We start from the raw sequence: 20,374 nt of genomic DNA on the forward strand, positions 1-20,374 counted from the left end.
ACCACCACAGTGGCTGTGGTTCCAAAAACCTTCCTAGCACTTCCAATGCACTGCTCCATCATGTGACTTCATGAATCACAAGTCTGTGTGGTGGCCAGTCCAGTAAAAGTTTCTTATTTTTAAACACGTGGCTAGCTGTACTGCTATGGTGAAAAAAGTTTGCTACACACCTCACCCGGCAAAGTAAGCAGGCAATTGTTATAATTTTTAGAGCAACCTGTGATACCAAAGTGAGTGTGCGTACAAAGCAGCCGAAGTGAAATACCTCTATGAGCTGCACCGCATCGCTGTCAGTCACAATGGTCACTGCGTCTTCTTTTATGTTCCATTCATTCAATGCCACTGTCAACAAGCATCAGCACTAGATCTTCATTTTAAAACGCTTCCTTTTAGTATGGAGACTGTCAGGACACATTTTTGAGACTCATTAACATGACCGCTACACATGAGCAACTGAAGATATGTGTAACCTTTAGAATTATATACAAAAACACGATTCTTAACTCTGTATCTTTAAATTTCGATTAATTCATGATTATTTTAAACGTCTAATAGAGGGATAAATTTGGCTAAAAGTTTAGTTGAAGGATGTCTACATGTACAGTGGGTACGGAAAGTATTCAGACCCCCTTCAATTTTTCACTCTGTTATATTGCAGCCATTTGCTAAAATCATTTAAATTATTTTTTTCCTCATTAATGTACACACAGCACCCCATATTGACAGACAAAAAAAAGAATTTTTGAAATTATTGCAGATTTATTAAAAAAGAAAAACTGAAATATCACATGGTCCTAAGTATTCAGACCCTTTGCTCAGTATTTAGTAGAAGCACCCTTTTGAGCTAATACAGCCATGAGTCTTCTTGGGAAGGATGCAACAAGTTTTTCTTACCTGGATTTGGGGATCCTCTGCCATTCCTCCTTGCAGATCCTCTCCAGTTTTTTCAGGTTGGATGGTAAACGTTGGTGGACAGCCATTTTTAGGTCTCTCCAGAGATGCTCAATTGGGTTTAAGTCAGGGCTCTGGCTGGGCCATTCAAGAACAGTTTCAGAGTTGTTGTGAAGCCACTCCTTCGTTATTTTAGCTGTGTGCTTAGGGTCATTGTCTTGTTGGAAGGTAAACCTTCGGCCCAGTCTGAGGTCCTTAGCACTCTGGAGAAGGTTTTTGTCCAGGATATCCCTGTACTTGGCCGCATTCATCTTTCCCTCGATTGCAACCAGTCGTCCTGTCCCTGCAGCTGAAAAACACCCCCACAGCATGATGCTGCCACCGCCATGCTTCACTGTGGAGACTGTATTGGACAAGTAATGAGCAGTGCCTGGTTGTCTCCACACATACCGCTTAGAATTAAGGCCAAAAAGTTCTATCTTGGTCTCATCAGACCAGAGAATCTTATTCTCACCATCTCAGGGTCCTTCAGGTGTCTTTCAGCAAACTCCATGCAGGCAGTCATGTGTCTTGCACTGAGGAGAGGCTTCCGACATGCCACTCTGCCATAAAGCCCTGACTGGTGGAGGGCTGCAGTGATGGTTGACTTTCTACAACTTTCTCCCATCTCCTGACTGCATCTCTAGAGCTCAGCCAAAGTAATCTTTGGGTTCTTCTTTACCTCTCTCACCAAGGCTCTTCTCCCCCGGTAGCTCAGCTTGGCCGGACGGCCAGCTCTAGGAAGGGTTCTGGTCGTCCCAAACGTCTTCCATTTAAGGATTATGGAGGCCACTGTGCTCTTGGGTACCTTAAGTGCAGCAGAAATTTTTTTGTAACCTTGGCCAGATCTGTGCCTTGCCACAATTCTGTCTCTGAGCTCTTCAGGCAGTTCCTTTGACCTCATAATTCTCATTTGCTCTGACATGCATTGTGAGCTGTAAGGTCTTATATAGACAGGTGTGTGGCTTTCCTAATCAAGTCCAATCAGTATAATCAAACACAGCTGGACTCAAATGAAGGTGATCTCAAGGATGATCAGAAGAAATGGAAAGCACCCGAGTTAAATATATGAGTGTCACAGCAAAGGGTCTGAATACTTAGGGCCATGTGATATTTCGGTTTTTCTTTTTTAATAAATCTGCAACAATTTCAAAAATTCTTTTTTTTTGTCTGTCAATATGGGGTGCTGTGTGTACATTAATGAGGAAAAAAATTAATTTAAATGATTTTAGCAAATGGCTGCAATATAACAAAGAGTGAAAAATTGAAGGGGGTCTGAATACTTTCTGTAACCACTGTGTGATTCATTACACACAAAATAGATTATTGAATAATATTTAAGGAGCAATATTTTATTGTTTCATAATAATATTATTTGCAAGATGATATAGATGTTTTATGAAGTACATGCCATTGCATTGTATTAAAACAAGGAGCAAAACCATTATATATGTGGACTTTGATTTGGCAATTGTTCTGCCTCACAGAATAGTTGTTTGGCGTTCAAAGGAATATTAATATAACCTTATGGATATTCATGTACATAGTTGCAAGGAAGCGGAAATAGAATTACAGGAAGTCAATAGTTAGACAGCATGTTTCACGATGCAGAGCTCATCCTCTGTGAAATAGACTTACAGCTGGGCACGGTCGGTCAAGTTTTACTGTGACAGCAAACTTGTCTTAGGCTACATACACAATCAGACTAGACGCTCCAATGTGTATGTGCACAACAGAATTCAGTGCATCCATCAGTCAACAAAGCCTGAACAGTGGTTCTACGTACCTTCAAATGAAAACCCAGCAGATCATGCATCTAGGTCCATCAGTGCATCACATTTGGCAGACACAATATGGTTTACTGGACCAGCTTACCTCTACAAGCACCATGACAATCAACAAGAGACATCAGTGTTTTTTGAACTTGTGAACCCTGAGAAAGATGCTGAAATACGGCAAATAGTTTCAAACTGTGCTACTCACATTCAAGTAAAAGGGCTGACCAATGACCGCTTTGAAAGATTCTCTACCTGGGACCCATTAGTTAGAGCTATAGCCCTCCTTATTCACATTGCTCGCTCCTACAAGGCAGCTCAAAACATCACTGAATGCAGAGGCTGGCACTTCTGCTTTAAACCATGTACACCTGATTAACTTTCTCAGGCTTCAGATACCATCATTAAGTCTTTCCAGACTGAAGCATATATGAATGAGCTAAAGTTTCTCGATAATGGGAAAACTGTAGATAAAAACAGTTCACTTTTTAAACTCAACCCCAAAGTGGATGAAGGCCTTATCAGGATTGGAGGCTGGCATAGAAATGTACAACTGGAGAGTGGTGAAAAGTATCCACTCATCTTGCCTAGACAGCATCATGTTTCTGTGTTATTAGTACGCTACTATCATGAATACGTGAAACATCAGGGCCGTCACTTTACAGGGGGAGCTCTTAGAGCCGCAGGCCTGTGGATAACTGGAGGCAAGAGACTTGTCAGCGCTATTTTACATATGTGTGTTACCTGCCGAAAGCTCTGTGGAAAGGTGACAGGACAGCAAATGGCAGACTTACCTCTTGAACGTGTCACTGCAGCTCCACCATTCACGTATGCAGGAATGGATGTTTTTGGTCCTTGGACAGTGGCTGTCAGGCGTACTAGAGGAGGATCAGCAGAAAGTAAACGATAGGCAATTTTGTTTACATGTATGAGCACAAAAGCTGTGCATAGTGAAGTGATATCATCTCTGGATACTTCAAGCTGCATTAATGCCATGAGAAGATTTTTCGCCATACGAGGGTTCGTAAAACAACTTAGATCGGATTGTGGTACAAACTTTGTAGGAGCATGTAAGGAGCTGGGATTGGTCAAAGATGAGACAAATCAAAACTTCAAGAGGTATCTTAACAAACAAGGTTGTGCATGGGAATTTAACCCTCCTCATTCATGTCATATGGAAGGGGCCTGGGAGAGAATGATAGGAGTGGCTCGTACAATTCTGGACTGCATGCTAAAACAAGAGAGCCTTTGTCTCTCTTATGATGTTCTGTGTACTTTGATGGCTGAAGTTACCGCTATTGTGAATGCTAGGCCTCTAGTCCCTGTATCTACAGATCCTGACTCACCATTTATTTTGACACCTGCTACACTTCTTACACAGAAGATTGCTGGTTCCATTCCGCCAGGAGAATTTACAGACAAGAACCTTTACAGAAGTCAGTGGAGAAGAGTACAAGGTCTTGCAGACAAGTTCTGAACCCGCTGGCGGCAGGAATATCTTTCTACACTTCAACAGCGCCACAAGTGGAATAAATGTCATCGGAATCTTCAAAAAGGAGATACTGTGCTTCTAAAAAATTTATCACACTGCATGAAATAAGTGGCCAATGGCAGTGGTCAAAAAAGTCTATCCCAGTGCAGATGGGAAAGTGCAGAAAGTAGAACTTAAAACTGCAGACCATGATATTTCAAAGACATTACAGAGACCTGCATCAGAAGTTTATCTTGCTTTTGTCAACAGATAATTAAGAATGAAATAAGTTATAATCTGTTTAGTCTAGATTTAACACTGGCATCATAGACACCAGGCGGGGAGCGTTCTGCCTCACAGAATAGTTGTTTGATGTTCAAAGGAATATTAATATAACCTTATGAATATTCACATACATAGTCGTAAGGAAGCGGAAATAGAATTACAGGAAGTCAATAAGTTAGACAGCATGTTTCTCGATTAGTCAGTGTTAGTCCCATCGAAGCAAAGCCTTTTCACTATACTGTTCTCATTCTTGGTGTTTGAACCAGAAACTAAACAGCAGCCAAACTCTAACTTCATTAAATCGAATTAAAATTGGAGCAAGGCGCTATCTCCTGACTCTATTAATCTTTTGTGAAGTAGAGTTTGGTTGATGTTTAGCTTCAGGTTCAAACACCAAGAATGAGAACAGTATAGTGAAAAGGCTTTGCTTCGATGGGACTAACACTGACTAATCGAGAAACATGCTGTCTAATTTATTGACTTCCTGTAATACATATGTTAGTTAAATTATGGTGAATTTTGAATGAGTGCAGTGCTATGAAAAAGTTGTTCTTTTTTTTTTGTTTTTTTTTTTTTAAAAAAAGAGCGATGATGTTTTGTTCCAAATCTTTTACAAACTGATGTTAACTGTTCATTACTAATGAAGAAATTATTTTTAAATGTCATTCCCTGCTTATGCACATGTTATGAAGTCACTATGTAGGCACCTGTCAAATAAAGTGTTACTGAAATTTGCCACATTATATTAAAGTTCGCTATGCATGGTTAAGTAATTTAAAAAAAAAAAGACAGCACTTCAAATATATCAGTGCACATTAATTCAGTCAAGATAAAAATCCATATTGAATCAGAGTATTGTGAATTGAAATCAAATCGGGACATCAGTGCGGATACTCCTACTTAAGTGATCTATAGTTGTTTTCATCAGCAGAGCTTTAAGCTGCACAAACTGTTATCTTAAAAAGTCACCTCTTGGTACAAGGAAACCTGGAAGGTTCTATTCTGATTTGATGGTGCTTTGTTAAGTTTTAATTATGGGGACTTTAAACTTTACATTTTGATCATTTTCCTCCCACTCTTTAATGACACATGTGGTCAGTCAATTATGAACTCTAAACCTGGATGTGCGACAGTGGGGTTTCTCAGTGTGCTCTGTGATGTACAGGCATCATGTCCAAGATTTGAATCCATCCTGCATAAATGCCTTCCCACCCACAATAAAAAATTTTAATTATGCGATTCAAAAAAAAAAAAAAAGACAGATTTGGAAAAACAGAATGGATTTGACAGAAATGTGTTTACAATAATATAAACCAGTGTTTTTAAACATGGTCCCGTGGAACAAAGTCAGTGGCAGGTCTTTGTTACAACCGACTTCTCTTTAAACTGCGTTAGAGATTTCCAGCATTCCTCGTTTTTGGGGTCGATGTATAAATGACATTTACATGTACTTATTTGGCTAATGCCTTTATCCGTGGGAACTTACAACATTTATGACACAACTGGTTACATTTCTTTTAAGTTTTCCAACTGAAGCACAGGCAGGTGAAGTGACTTGCTCATGGTCACTCAGTATTGGTAGTAAGATCTGAACCTACAAGATCAGAGTTTGAAGCCCAAGGCCTTAACCACCATACCACACTGACAGAAAAATGACAAAACTAAATAAATCATGCATTTTATATGTGGTTTTTTATTTTAAACAATGTCCTTTCCGACAGTGTGCCAGTGGTTTACTTTCTAAACGTAAACACTGAGATTGTTGCCTCTAATCCGTCTACTGACACTGTGCGAACATGACCAAGTCCTTTCACCGGCCTCTGCTTCTACTGGAAAAACAAAAGACCAACTCTAGAACCAATTCTCTCTCAAATACTGTAAATCGCCTTGGATAAAGGCGTCAAACAAACAAGTAAATGAACTGCTATTTAATACATTATTTACTAACTGGTGGGTCTCACGTAGAATTAGTTGCAGGTTTTCATCATTCAGTGTCGTTTGCCCGGGTGTCTGCTCTGCTGGTTTTTAACTGTCATTATTAGGATTATAATAAAAAGGAACAAACTACACAGGAAAAGGACAAAATAATAGGGAAGCAACAAAATGAGTTAAGTATGTAAAGCTATAGCAAAATATATGTTAAACGTCTTGTAAATTTTAAAAGCGTACTGTTGAGTCTTTCTGAATTAGAGAGATCAGCTATCATCACAAATTGTGAAAGTGCTTGAAACAAAAACCTGCAGCTACAGAGGGTACCCCCAGTACCCAGTCTGTGAACCACTCGTATAAGACGAAGGTTTACGCCAAAAACTGCCCCGGATGCATTGAATCGGGTGATGTGCATTACAGGTCACATTTACGCGTGGTAATGACCAGTCCTCCACAAACTTCGGCAAATCGGCTACACGAGAAACACACACACACACACACCGTCGATACCTGACCCCACCACGAGGTTGTGCTTAAAAACAAACTGGCGTGAAACATTTAAGCACCGAAAAGTCACCGCTCACCTTTTTGCTGCTGGCGCCTCTGACACTGCCGTCCCTGTCATAAATGTAACCTCTGATGGTGGTTGTCCCCACGTCCACCGACAGCACGTACCCGTCCAAAGTCTTCATCCCATTTTTACAAGATCTCATCTTGCAGCGTCCTGTAATTCGTCTTCGATTTCCACTGCATGAACTCTGAAGCTGTTGCATCAAAAAGTACACCCAGGTTCTTGCTTAGTGGTTTTCCTCACGAAACCGAAATTAAAAAAAAGGTTAAACGAGCGACTGCCCCAACATTTTCAGCGTACAGAAAACAAAATGATGATGAGATTTTTGTCCGTCTACCCCGACACGGAACTGCAGTAATCGAGTCGCTTCAAAAAAGTACTGTAAGTGTAAGATGCCGGCGTGCTCCGTTCAGCTGCCTGTCACAAGTGATTTCTGCCCCGCCACATGCCAACACACCTCCTCCGTTATCGAAAATATCAAAGTTCAGCGGCGTCTCTATTAGACATCGAAATAGTTTTTTCCCATAAGCATTTTTTCGTTAGGAGATAGCGATATAATTGCCCCAAAACTACAGAGTTTAACAGGCAGACAAGGCAGCACGCGACGCCTACCGGGTACAGCAAAGTTAGAATCGGTTTAACTGGATTTTTTCAATGAGACGTTAAATATCCATTCCTCAGTCTTTGACTGACCGGTACTTCTTTCAAAATTTACACAAAAAAATCTTTAGCAAAAAAAGTTCAGGCAAAGTTACTCCACCCGCCAACTCTGAATGGACACGCGAGGCGACGTCAGCGGGCGTCACGTGGTCATCAGTCGACACCAGCGAGTGCGCGCACCTTAAAGCGATACGCCTGAGTGCAGGCAGCCGTTCATTCGGAGCTCCACGGTCCTGCTTGGACCCACGCCGGTGGAATGCGTTATCTTCAGCAAGTCTTCATTCACCCGGAGTTGGATAGGTCGTTCCAGCTTCTACGGTGTCAAGAATTGCAAAAATGAGGCTTTCACACTTTCTTTACAGGTATTCATCATTTGCCACAAACAGAGGCAGATTTAGGACAAATGAGGTCTCTGGGTTTCAATCATTTTTCGACCCCACCTATTTGTAATCAAGGAAAAACCTGCTTATGAGATGCCTAAACGTGAATGGTAACAACACAAGAACTGCAAGTAGTGTGGTAGTATGCAATAGGTGTGTGGATAACAGCAACAAGAGCAGATCTGAGATTATGAGTGATACTGAAGTGCCGGTGCCGAGTACCAGAATGGATCCTTTTCTCTTTGCATCGTTCATTGAAGTGGCTTTCTGTACCTGAAAGGACTGCTTTCCACAACCTCACTAGATGGGATTCTGTCTGCCACATTTCAGGCATGCTATTTTTATGGGTGCACCTGCTGCAGGTTTTGAAGTTGCTCGTTTGCATGATGGTATGCCAGCCATTACTGAACATGGTCCTCGGCGACCAGTTCCAACTTCTTGAAATGGTACACAACTCTTCGACACAGGATGTGATGTGCTGCAATTGTAAGAACAGTGACAAAAGCACATCAGTAGGGGTTGAGTGCTTCATTGTTAGGTGGGGCAACTCGGGGTGCTGAATGCTGTGTTGTCAGATGGCACAGCGGTGTGCTGTCACATGGTGCAGCAGAAGTGCACTTCTGTGCAGTGATCTGTCCCCTGTAAATGTGCAGACAAACCTCCTTTTGTGGGGCTACAGGTTTAGTACCGATTGTTTGGCCGTTTTCCTTTACTGAACAGATGCTGCAAACACATTCTAGGTCCAGATGTTGGATTTGAGACTCTCCCTCCACTGCTGCTCCCTAACACGTCTATGTTTTGCCTCATCACTTCCATGCACACTTTTACCACCAGCCCCTGCTTTACACAGCTCACCTAGGGTCAGTGGCAACTCAATCTGCCACACTGTTTTTTTTTTAGCACCATGAGCCTGAAGCTAGATCTGTATCCAAAGAGCAAGGCCAATGGACCTTAGCAGGTAGAGAAACAGTGGTGGAGCTGCAGACTTAACAGTCTCTCAACTGTTTTCCACCTGTGTTGATGCTGCAAACGGCATTCCAGATTCCAGATCTCAACCTTGAGATTCTCCAGAACCTGCTCAGAAGAAGTAAGCAAGTTTGTTTTAGGTCTTCATGGAACTCCGCACTTTGCTAATTCAGACTGTAGGTCTTCACATCCCGCTTCTCACACCAGTGCAGCCCAGAGTACCAGAAAGAACCATATGTTCCTTACATGGCTCACTATCCTTAAAAGAACTGCTTTCTGTTTTTATATGGACCCCTGCTGCTAACTTTAAAGCTGCTCAACAGCACGATGGAAACCCAGCTCATACTACAGTAAGCACCGTTACAATATGCAGGGCCAGAGTAAGCATTAGAGTTAGAGATGAGCCTTAGAAGCACTGTATGCCATGTCAAATATTAAAAACTGAGAATGCTGGACTCTTCAACTATCTATTTTCAAAGAGACAGTGAAGGAGAGAAAATTACTACCATGATTCAGACACCTAGTAACTTTATCACTATCAGGTAAAGTATTTTCAACCATTAAGGTACAGCTACAAAAAATGAAAGCAACATTAAAAATAAATTAAAAAAAAAAAAAAAAAAAAAAAGATAATAGCACAACAGCAGGTTTAGTTTTTCACTAGTTTGCAAACTGAACATCACTAACAAAGTCAAATGTTCTCAAATTTTTGATCAACTAATGACACTTCCGGTCAAGTTGGCTCACTGGTAGGATTCATGAGTTATGAGTATTGTCGAACAAGGAGCCTGCTCAGGTAAACACTGAACTTGGCCGACAGCCGCCTGTTCATGGAGGATGAAGAGAAGCAAAGATGTATAGCGTTGGTATGAGGGCAAGATAGCAAAATAAAAGAGAGGCAGAAGAGTGCAAATGAACAGAGCTGTCCCAGATGATATATGGGCCACACTTGTGGACCATACCCACAGCCCTTCAATGGCAGAGGTGGCGTTTTCCTTACACACTTTGGATGCTTGGGTCTTTTTCTTTAGGCACAGACTGGAATTGGTGCCTGAATTCCAGAATAGTTTTCAGTTTGATACACAATAAGTAGGACAATAGTTGTTTGGTACAGTAGATCTCCAATCTGAGTGGAAAAATGTACAACAGGACTGTTGGGAATTAGAAGATAAGGAACTCATTTCCAGATTTCACTGTCTAACTGAAAGAGTATCTAAACATATTGATCACCGCAGTTCTACAAAATGTGAAATTAATTTCTCATTTTGGTGCCACAATAACTTAATTTTGAAGTTAGAGTCAAGAGTTTTGGGTGAAAAATTTGCTTTTGCAGGTGGATTATGGTGTTGTGCCATACCACATGCACTGTTTTCACAAATGCACTTGGAACTATTAGAATGATTAACAGCGTTTCAATAAATGACCTTCTGCAACTGAGAAAAAATGTAAAAGCATGAAAATGGAGGGGATCATCTGTACCTAATAAATTCTACCTGATCAGCTGGTTTGGCATCTTCTGAATACCATTGTTGCATCACACACGTTTAGAAATGACATTGAATTTTACTATAAATACAAAATCATCAGAACTAGAATCTACAAATGATATCAATAGCCATTGCTGAAGAATTGTCACAATTTTATCACATCAAATTGCATTTTTCTTCACATGCTTTCAGTTCTGACAGCCCATATTCAGCTCTCCTGCTTCAGCAGATGCTGTCCGACAGACATACTCTGTCACTAACTGCAGCTCACTGGAGACATGTACACTTGAGGATAACGGAGTACATGTGACTAGTGGGGGATGATTCTCGGAGATAATGGGAAAGGGGTTAATGAGGACTGGACCAGCTAGTCAAGAAGCAGGAATATTTCTTTGACAAAAAATGAATACCTGAAGAAAAGGAGTAAAAAAAAGTTGAGTATGGATGGGCCCTACAAAACATCAGCTCTGCTGAACTTCTAACACTGCAGAATGAGCAGCCCAATGAAAGGACACAGCTAAATCTCCTTCTACTTGCTGGACAATATTCTCCAGTTTCAAATTGTGGGGAATCAGTACTCCTCTTGGCAGCATTGGTTGGAAAACAGGAAGCAGTCCTTTGACAGGGCAGTAATATATCAAAATGCACAAACACAGAGTTAAAGGAGAGTCACTAACAGACACATCTATAATGTGAGTAATGACATCCTTCACACAACACTGTGATGGCCAGTGAGATTTTCTACACTGTGATGTGTCCGGCTGGTAACATCACTTCAAGGGAGGCCCAATGAATCAAGATGCTAATTAAAAGGGCAGGCTTTGTTATGAAACACTCTCTGGAATCCCTGGAGTTTGTAGCAAAGAAGGAGAATTAAAACAAAACTGAGTGCCATTATAAGCAATGTTGCACATCCTCTCTCTGACATAGTAACACTGAGGACTTTGAGCCAACGGATTATTTAGCAGAAGTGTGTTAAGAAATTCTAATAGGGCTCTTTTATATCAACAGTGATATGTCCACATAATGCCTCACAGAACTACAACAGCCAAGTCAGAAGTTTTCTTTCATTTTAATAATTCTAGTGTGCGAGTGGGGTTGCTATTGTTGTTAAAATATTTATTTATTGAACTACTATATAATGCATAGGGTCAATAGTGCCTCAAGACAAAGATTTCTCAGGGTCAGTCCTAGAGTGGCCAGTTTTTGTCTCAAACCAAATTTTAATTACAGTGCATCTGGAAAGTATTGACAGCGCATCACTTTTTCCACATTTTGTTATGTTACAGCTTAATTCCAAAATGGATTAAATTCATTTTTTTCCTCAGAATTCTACACATAACACCCCATAATGACAATGTGAAAAAAGTTTACTTGAGGTTTTTGCAAATTTATTAAAAATAAAAAAACTGAGAAATCACATGTACATAAGTATTCACAGCCTTTGCTCAATACTTTGTTGATGCACCTTTGGCAGCAATTACAGCCTCAAGTCTTTTTGAATATGATGCCAAAAGCTTAGCACACCTATCCTTGGCCAGTTTCGCCCATTCCTCTTTGCAGCACCTCTCAAGCTCCATCAGGCTGGATGAGAAGTATTGGTGCACGGCCATTTTAAGATCTCTACAGAGATGTTCAATCGGATTCAAGTCTGGGCTCTGGCTGGGCCACTCAAGGACATTCACAGAGTTGTCCTGAAGCCACTCCTTTGATATCATGGCTGTGTGCTTAGGGTCGTTGTGCTGCAGAAAGATGAACCGTCGCCCCAGTCTGAGGTCAAGAGCACTCTGGAGCAGGTTTTCATCCAGGATGTCTCTGTACATTGCTGCAGTCATCTTTCCCTTTATCCTGACTAGTCTCCCAGTTCCTGCCGCTGAAAAACATCCCCACAGCATGATGCTGCCACCACCATGCTTCACTGTAGGGATGGTATTGGCCTGGTGATGAGCGGTGCCTGGTTTCCTCCAAACATGACGCCTGGCATTCACACCAAAGAGTTCAATCTTTGTCTCATCAGACCAGAGAATTGTGTTTCTCATGGTCTGAGAGTCCTTCAGGTGCCTTTTGGCAAACTCCAGGCGGGCTGCCATGTGCCTTTTACTAAGGAGTGGCTTCCATCTGGCCACTCTACCATACAGGCCTGATTGCTGGATTGCTGCAGAGATGGCTGTCCTTCTGGAAGGTTCTCCTCTCTCCACAGAGGACCTCTGGAGCTCTGACAGAGTGACCATCGGGTTCTTGGTTACCTCCCTGACTAAGGCCCTTCTCCCCCGATCACTCAGTTTAGATGGCCGGCCAGCTGTAGAAAGAGTCCTGGTGGTTTCAAACTTTTTCCACTTCCAGATGATGGATGCCACTGTGCTCTTTGGGAATGTCAAAGCAGCAGAAATTTTTCTGTAACCTTCCCCAGATTTGTGCCTTGAGACAATCCTGTCTCGGAGGTCTACAAACAATTCCTTTGACTTCATGCTTGGTTTGTGCTCTGACATGAACTGTCAACTGTGGGACCTTATATAGACAGGTGTGTGCCTTTCCAAATCATGTCCAATCAACTGAATTTACCACAGGTGGACTCCAATTAAGCTGCACAAACATCTCAAGGATGATCAGGGGAAACAGGATGCACCTGAGCTCAATTTTGAGCTTCATGGCAAAGGCTGTGAATACTTATGTACATGTGCTGTCTCAATTGTTTTATTTTTAATAAATTTGCAAAAACCTCAAGTAAACTTTTTTAATGTTGTCATTAATGGGGTGTTGTGTGTAGAATTCTGAGGAAAAAAATTAATTTAATCCATTTTGAAATAAGGCTATAACATAACAAAATGTGGAAAAAGTGATGCGCTGTGAATACTTTCCGGATGCACTGTAGATGCCAAGTATTACTGCTGAACAATTTACTCCTTGAGTAACATTTAGTATTACAATTTAGTTAATCTTCTTGTCGTAAGTTGTAACCATTATTTGCTTTAGTCTTAAATATCTGCAGTCAATGTACTGAATTAATTTGTTTTCTGTTGCAAATAACAAAAGTATCTATACAACGTAGTTCCTTTTACATCTGTGTATTCAATAAAGACTTCCTGTTCAATTAAAATATTTGTTCAGAAATAAATTAGAAAAAGGTAAATGACTAATAATTATTAACCCGCTCTTAGCCACAGTTCATCTGAATAATATATTTAATATTTTTCTTATCCAAAAGTAGCAATGACATGACGTAACAGAATGGAAACACTGAAAAGCCATACAATTTAAACAACAAGCTCTGTCAATGGCAAGGATTGACTTTGAATTAAGCAACTGGGATGTAACAAAAACCATTGTGGTCCCCTGCTCTAGACCAGGGCTTCTCAAAGTTGGTCCTAGGAGCCCACTGTGGCTTCAGGTTTTTGCTTCAAACAAATTTATAATAAGTGACAACAACTTATAACACTGAGCTCAATTAATGAGCTGGTAATTTTTCTCTCTTCTCTTATTATACATTAAGAAAGCACAAAGGCATGATTTTTACATTTATAAGACATTTAGAAATATTTCTATTTTTGCTATAGATTTAAATGCTTAATTAACTCTTCTCTGTTGCTTACATTATATTTTGCCCTCTTCACTGTATCTTAATACACAATGACAATTAAAAACGAGCAGAGCAGTCACCCAGGCAAACAGCACTGTAGATATATATATATATATATATATATATATATATATATATATATATATAGTGGAACTGGCCCCAGACACACGGACATCGTTTGTTCAACCCAACACACGTTTATTCACCACAACTATATGCAATATTTACAAAGTCCAGTGCACAAACCCAGTGCCTCTAGTACCGATTCCCCAAAAGTACGGGCCTTTCACACAGTCCCAAGTGCCTTTCTTCTGGCTGCCTCCAGTCCTCTCTCCAGCTCCGTCCTCTTCCAACCCGACTTCCGCTCTCGACTGTTGGGAGGCGGCCCCTTTTATAGCACCCCGGATGTGCTCCAGCTGCTTACCGGCATTCCTCCACGGACACGCCCCCATGTGGCGGAAGTGCCAGCTGCGCACCTGGAAGCCCTCCGGGTGTCCCCAGTCTTCTTCCCCCCAGCACTTCCGGGTGTGGCGAAAGTGCTGGGCACCAGGGTTCTTCAGGCGGTCGCCCCCTCGTGGTCGGGAGGAGGCACTGGCTCTCCTCCAGTCCCCTCGGGCATCCCGGCTGGGCTCCACCCCAGCGGCATGCGACTATATATATATATATATATATATATATATATATATATATATATATATATATACACACATACACACACACTCACTGTACCCCGTGGCTTTGCACAAATAGTAATGAAACAGGACAAACTTTAAAAATTAATAGACATTGGCAGTATATCTGATCGTGTTCAGCTCTGACGGGAGAAAAGCACGTTGGCTGTGCTATCTGTGGCAATCAGCAACTACACTCTAAAACAACATAGCTCTTATCTTTCTCTCAAAAACGTCAAACGTTACTCCTTAACAATCTGTAGGTGATAATGTGTGTTGAACAAACAGGTATTGCTAGCTAAGCGGAGGCAAGGTGCACTCCAACACGTGGTGAGATGCAGACCAACTCAAACACAGGCTGGCATGTGAATGATGAAGTGCCCCCCCAGGAGTCCAATTAAAAAACAGAAGCTGGCTGGAACAAAACCCTATAGCCACAGATGGTCCCCAGAACCAACTTTCAGAACCCCTGCTCTAGACTATAAATTCAAGTACCCCTGAGCCTGCACTTAGTGAAGTGCGCTATACAAGATTAACTTGAATATAGTCATACAAAAACAATTCTCAGTCCAAGTGTCTTCACTGTTAAAAGATTTAATGAAATTCAATGCAAACCACTCACATAAAAATGAATAAAGCTGATAGTACACGTACACATACAAAGAAAAAAAATTATTGTCTATGATGTTCTTTTTTTTCCCGTTTTGTTTTAAGGCTTCAATGTCTAGGTTGCATTTCTTAAAAGTTCTGATATGCTATCACACACAGTAACATTAACATAATGGTCAGAAAACTATGTGCCTTTAATGCCTTTCTAATAGTTCATGTTTCTTTCTGGTTGTCTATCTACAATCTGTAAGCATTCTATTGTCTAAATATAGAAATACTGCAGGGCTTTAAGGTCATTCCATCAACGTGTTAGCTTTTAGTGGTATAAACAGAATTTTCCATTATTTATGGGAAACCTACCTTCTATTACAATTAAGCAAAAACAAATGTAAATTTACCATTAGCTTAAAAGATCTGGCTCTACTGTGCAGAACTAATTTCACATTATCATTATTGTCTGTTTACAACATTCACTCAAGTACAATATTTCTTTCATCATTTTTTACCAGTTGCAATGTAGTCCTCTTTTAAAGTTCACAGATGTGAATGTATATGGAAAACAGTGCTTTAAGTGTCAGTACCCTATGTGTTACCCTGATGTACTCTATTAATGCGAAGAGTAGGAAGCAGAGAGCAGTAGCGTCACAACATAATTTCTGTGGATTCCCCATTCTCCACTGAAACATCTCCAGTCGAGAGCGAAAATGGGAGCGAAGGTGCAAGCGATGCAGGTCATGATAGCTCCCCGATTCCAGAAGATCACTTGAAACAAGAAATGGCCTTGCAGTCCGTGCTTTCATCTACTGCTCGCAAGCCGGAAGCATTGGCTGTAACGGGGGTCGCCCCTTCACCCGTGGAGCATGAAAGCCAAAACAATTTCTCCAAACTGAAGGAAATGATCGCAATATTGGACACGCCCACGGCCATAACTGAGCTCAAGAAAGACATTCAGAAAGACATGACTTGCTGAAGATAATCGAGAAGACAAATGAGAAGCTGCAGCCGGAGCTGCAAGAGATGCGGCAGGAATATAAAGACTTGGAAAAACGTATATATGATCGTTTTGATGCTTTAATGATATGTTGAGAAAAACTGAGGAACACATTCAGAAAAATGCATCTAAACTGAGAGAACTTGCCGATCAGCTGGAAGATGTTAGGCAGACATTCACGTAGTCTGTATATACTCATCTCGAATTGAAAAGGCGGAACAATTGGCATCTAACGCCGATGGAATAGCTCCAGCTGCGAATTCAGAATGCAAAAAACCTGGACACAGACTTACAGCTCTGGAAGATGGATGCAGAAGAAATAATATTGGAATCGAAGGTCTACCTGAGAACCGTGAAAGTCCAAACCCAGTGAAATTCGTAGCTGAACTATTCTCAAAAATATTGGAGAGGACTTTAAATCAGATACTGAGATAGCGGCAGCTTATCGCATACGTGGATCAAATGCCTTCAAACCTTGGTCTTTAATTGTCCGCTTCGAGAGATTATAATTTAAGATTAATGTAATGGCACTTCTCAGACACAAACAAGAGATTATATTTGAAAATAACCACATTCGTATTTTTCCTGATTTCTCACCCTCAACAGCTGCTAAACGTGCAGTTTTTTACAACATTAAACAGCGGTTATGGAAAGCCAATATCAGATACAGCCTCTTGTATCCTGCCAAACTGAAAGTGGAAATTCAAGACAAATATCGCATCTTCTCCTCCAAGGAGGAAGCAGAAAAGGAGTTAAGAAAGCTGATCCCGATGCTTTTTTGAAATACGAAAGTGAGTCGCATCCTGTCATGGTATGGCAAGAAGATATTACCTGCTGTCTGAACTGCTTGCAATGATATAGGTACCATAATTATACATCCTTTTTTCTTTTTGGCCACTTTTTGTTTATGTTTTAATTATAATTACATGCGTATGTGTGGAAGAAATTATAGGTTTTTTTTTTTTTACTATTCTAAAGGAGACTGTTCAACATCATACCCTTGGTTTATTGTTATTGTTATTATTGCATTAGGGTTTAACTATACTTATTCAGGACTACTTTTTAACACAATTCCCTGGGTTTATTGTCTTAATATTTCAAGACTGTTGATGATTATATTTTTTACAGTATTTAGATTTCATCGGCAATAGATATCTCTACTTTTTAATCCTCAAATGCCGCTGCTGGGGGGCTTGTTTTGTTTTGGACGTGCTCTGTCTCTAGGTATGTCAGAGGACTGAGACTTTGTGAAGTGGGGTCCAGCCTCACGTGGGAAGGCAAAATGGAGGGTGTGTGGTGATAAGGGAGAGAGAAAGAGAGCAAGCTATATCTAATCTATCCTTTTAATCCTTATAATTATAACTTCCAAAGTAACAATAGGCTGTATGGCAATAACTCGTGGGAAAATTGAAAATTAAGGTTAAAGCTGTCTCACTTCCAGTTAAGACTACAAAATTACATCAAAAATTCAGAATCAATGTCTCCATGATGGGACAGTTAACTTTGTGAGCAGGAATGTTAAAGACCTGAATCACGAATTAAAGAGAAAGTATTCTCTCACCTAACAAGTAACACTAAAATATTACTTTTACAGGAGACTGTGACGATGTGGGTTCTGGCTCCACGCTCCCTTTGATGTTTGGGAGCCCTTGAACCCAACATCGTCGATAATGAAACCGAGTGAGCTAGTCAGTGAAGGCAATAATTGAGCATCTTAGCAAGGGGATGGTTAAAAGTGAAAACAGTGCTTTTATTAAAAACAGTCAACAAAATAAACAGTGTTCATAAATAGTGCAGTTCTTTCTTCATCAAATAATCCATAAAAGAACGTGGGGGTAAAACCAATAAATAGAAAAAAAAAACACATCCTTAAAACCAGAGGTTAAAATCTTCTCATGGAAGCAGTCTTTAAAACAACAACAAATCCGGTGCATCGTTTATTAGCGTTTCTGTTAGCGTCTCACCTGCTTACCCCTTTTTGGCTTAGCAGTAGGCAAGACGCTCTCTGCAGCTGCCCTCCTACAACACACGCGAGACTGGAGACCTCCCGATCCCTGGCTTCGGTCTGGCACTCATCCCAGTCCCCGAGACTTGATTACCCCAATAGCCAGGACGCACACATTGGGGACTCCACCACCAAGCCTCCCGACTTCCGCTGCCTTTCCACGGCCTTCTGCGGCTCGTCGCTTTCCTCTAGGCACTCCCGCTACCTGGTCACTCAGCGGGAGCAACATCAACTCAAACGTCTGGGTGTTGGCCTAACACCCAGCTTCCCTACAGCTGCCCTCGATCGCGCGCTCACCACACGCACGCACCGCCTGTCCGTCTCTCTTGCTCTGTATGCTTCCTCGCTCCCTGTAACCTCTGTCCTCTTTCCTTTCCTTTTTCTCTCCGATCGTTTCTTTTTCACCTCCTTCAACCACTTGCGCTTCTTTTTTATAACGTGAGGGGCCATCACAGCTGTAGCATTAGCCACGGGAGCAATCACGAATGTGGGCAGTTCCTCACCTGTGCACACGGTGAGAAACGCCCACATCGACGACTGCCCCGTGGCTCGCTACAACATCGCCCCCCTCACGAAGCCGCCTCGGTGCGGTGATTATTTATTTAAAATGAATGGCCTTTTCTCAACGAGCTGTGGACCCATAACACCACAGAGACCCACTTATTAAGTAAAGATCAGTTCAGGCTGCAAAAAGACTGGACTGGCCAAATGTTCCATTCCAGCTTTACAAAGAAAACTAGAGGTGTGGGAATTCTTATGCATCTTATCTCATTTGTAGCATCAGATGCAGTATCTGATCCTAAAGGGAGATATGTGATTGTCATGGGCAACTTATTTAACTGTAAAGTAATTCTGATAAATGGTTATGCACCCAATGCCGATGATAGGGAATTCACGCAAAATGTATTTGCATGTATTCGCAATTTGAACACTCAGAAAATTATAATGGGCTGGGTACATTAATAGTGTTTTAAATCCTCTCTAAGATAGGTCTCCTGTCACAGAGGGGATGACATCTAACACTGCAAAGACAATCACACAGATTTCAACTGACCACAACTTATTTCTGACCATGCACCTCTGATCTTTGGGCTGAAATCATTATGCCCCACATACTCATCTCGCAGATGGTGTCTTAAGCCACTTCTATTAGCAGATGAGAACTGTAAAGAATTTATATCAAAACAAATCAGTTTCTTCCTAAAGACAAATACATCCTCTGAGGTCTCTGCAGGAATACTTTGGGAATCTCTAAAGGCCTTCTTAAGAGGGCAGATTATTTCATATCTTTCCCACAGAAATAAATTACAAACCAAGAAGGTATCAGAGCTAACCAGCAAAATTACTAGAATAGATCAAGAACATGACAGGTGTCCAAGTCAAGCTCTTCATAGGAAAAGACAGGCTCTGCATTCAGAACTCAAACCTCTTAACAACCAAAGAAACTGAACAACTCATTTTTAAATCAAGATATCATTACTATAAACATGGAGAGAAAGCTAAAAAGCTCTTAGCTCAACAAATCCATAAGCAAGAGGTTCGCAAGACAATCCCAGCAATCACCAACAAATAAAAATATAATGCACACATTTAGAGACTACTATAAATCCTTCTACTCTACTGAGTTCAAAGAAGACAAAACACAATCTAATGCATTTCTGGATACATTACAGATGCCACAAATAGATACTTTTATTGCAGAGGAATTGGATGAACCTCTGGTGCCATCAGAATTACTAGATGCTATAAAATCACTTCAAGGTGAGAAAGCAGCAGGCCCTGATGGCTACCCTGTCGAATTTTATAAGACATTCTCCACTCAGCTAGCTCCCCTCTTATTAGCAACATTTACAGAAGCTAGAGACAATCAAATTCTACCTCAAACTCTTCACCAAGCATTAATCACTGCCTTTCCTAAACAAAACAAGGACTTGTTACAATGTGTATCATACAGACCAATTTTGCTTCTGAATAATGATGTTAAGATACTCTCCAAAGTCCTAGCTAGAAGGATGGAGAAAGTGTTGCCTTTGGTAATATCACAAGATCAAACTGGATTCATTAAAG

At 40.9% G+C, this 20,374-nt stretch overlaps 1 protein-coding gene across 1 annotated transcript in view; it reads right to left on the bottom strand.

The window, feature by feature from the left end:
• Positions 1-8,541, bottom strand: part of gk5 (glycerol kinase 5) — a 135,855-nt gene extending 127,314 nt beyond the window's left edge. The window contains exon 1 of the mRNA XM_039760358.1: positions 6,975-8,541. Coding sequence (XP_039616292.1) covers positions 6,975-7,163 — 189 coding nt within the window. The 5' untranslated portion in view covers positions 7,164-8,541. The remainder of the gene's footprint in view (positions 1-6,974) is intronic.
• Between the last annotated feature and the right edge of the window lie 11,833 nt (positions 8,542-20,374).

This window comes from Polypterus senegalus, chromosome 1, assembly GCF_016835505.1.
Source record: "Polypterus senegalus isolate Bchr_013 chromosome 1, ASM1683550v1, whole genome shotgun sequence".
NCBI lineage: Eukaryota > Metazoa > Chordata > Cladistia > Polypteriformes > Polypteridae > Polypterus > Polypterus senegalus.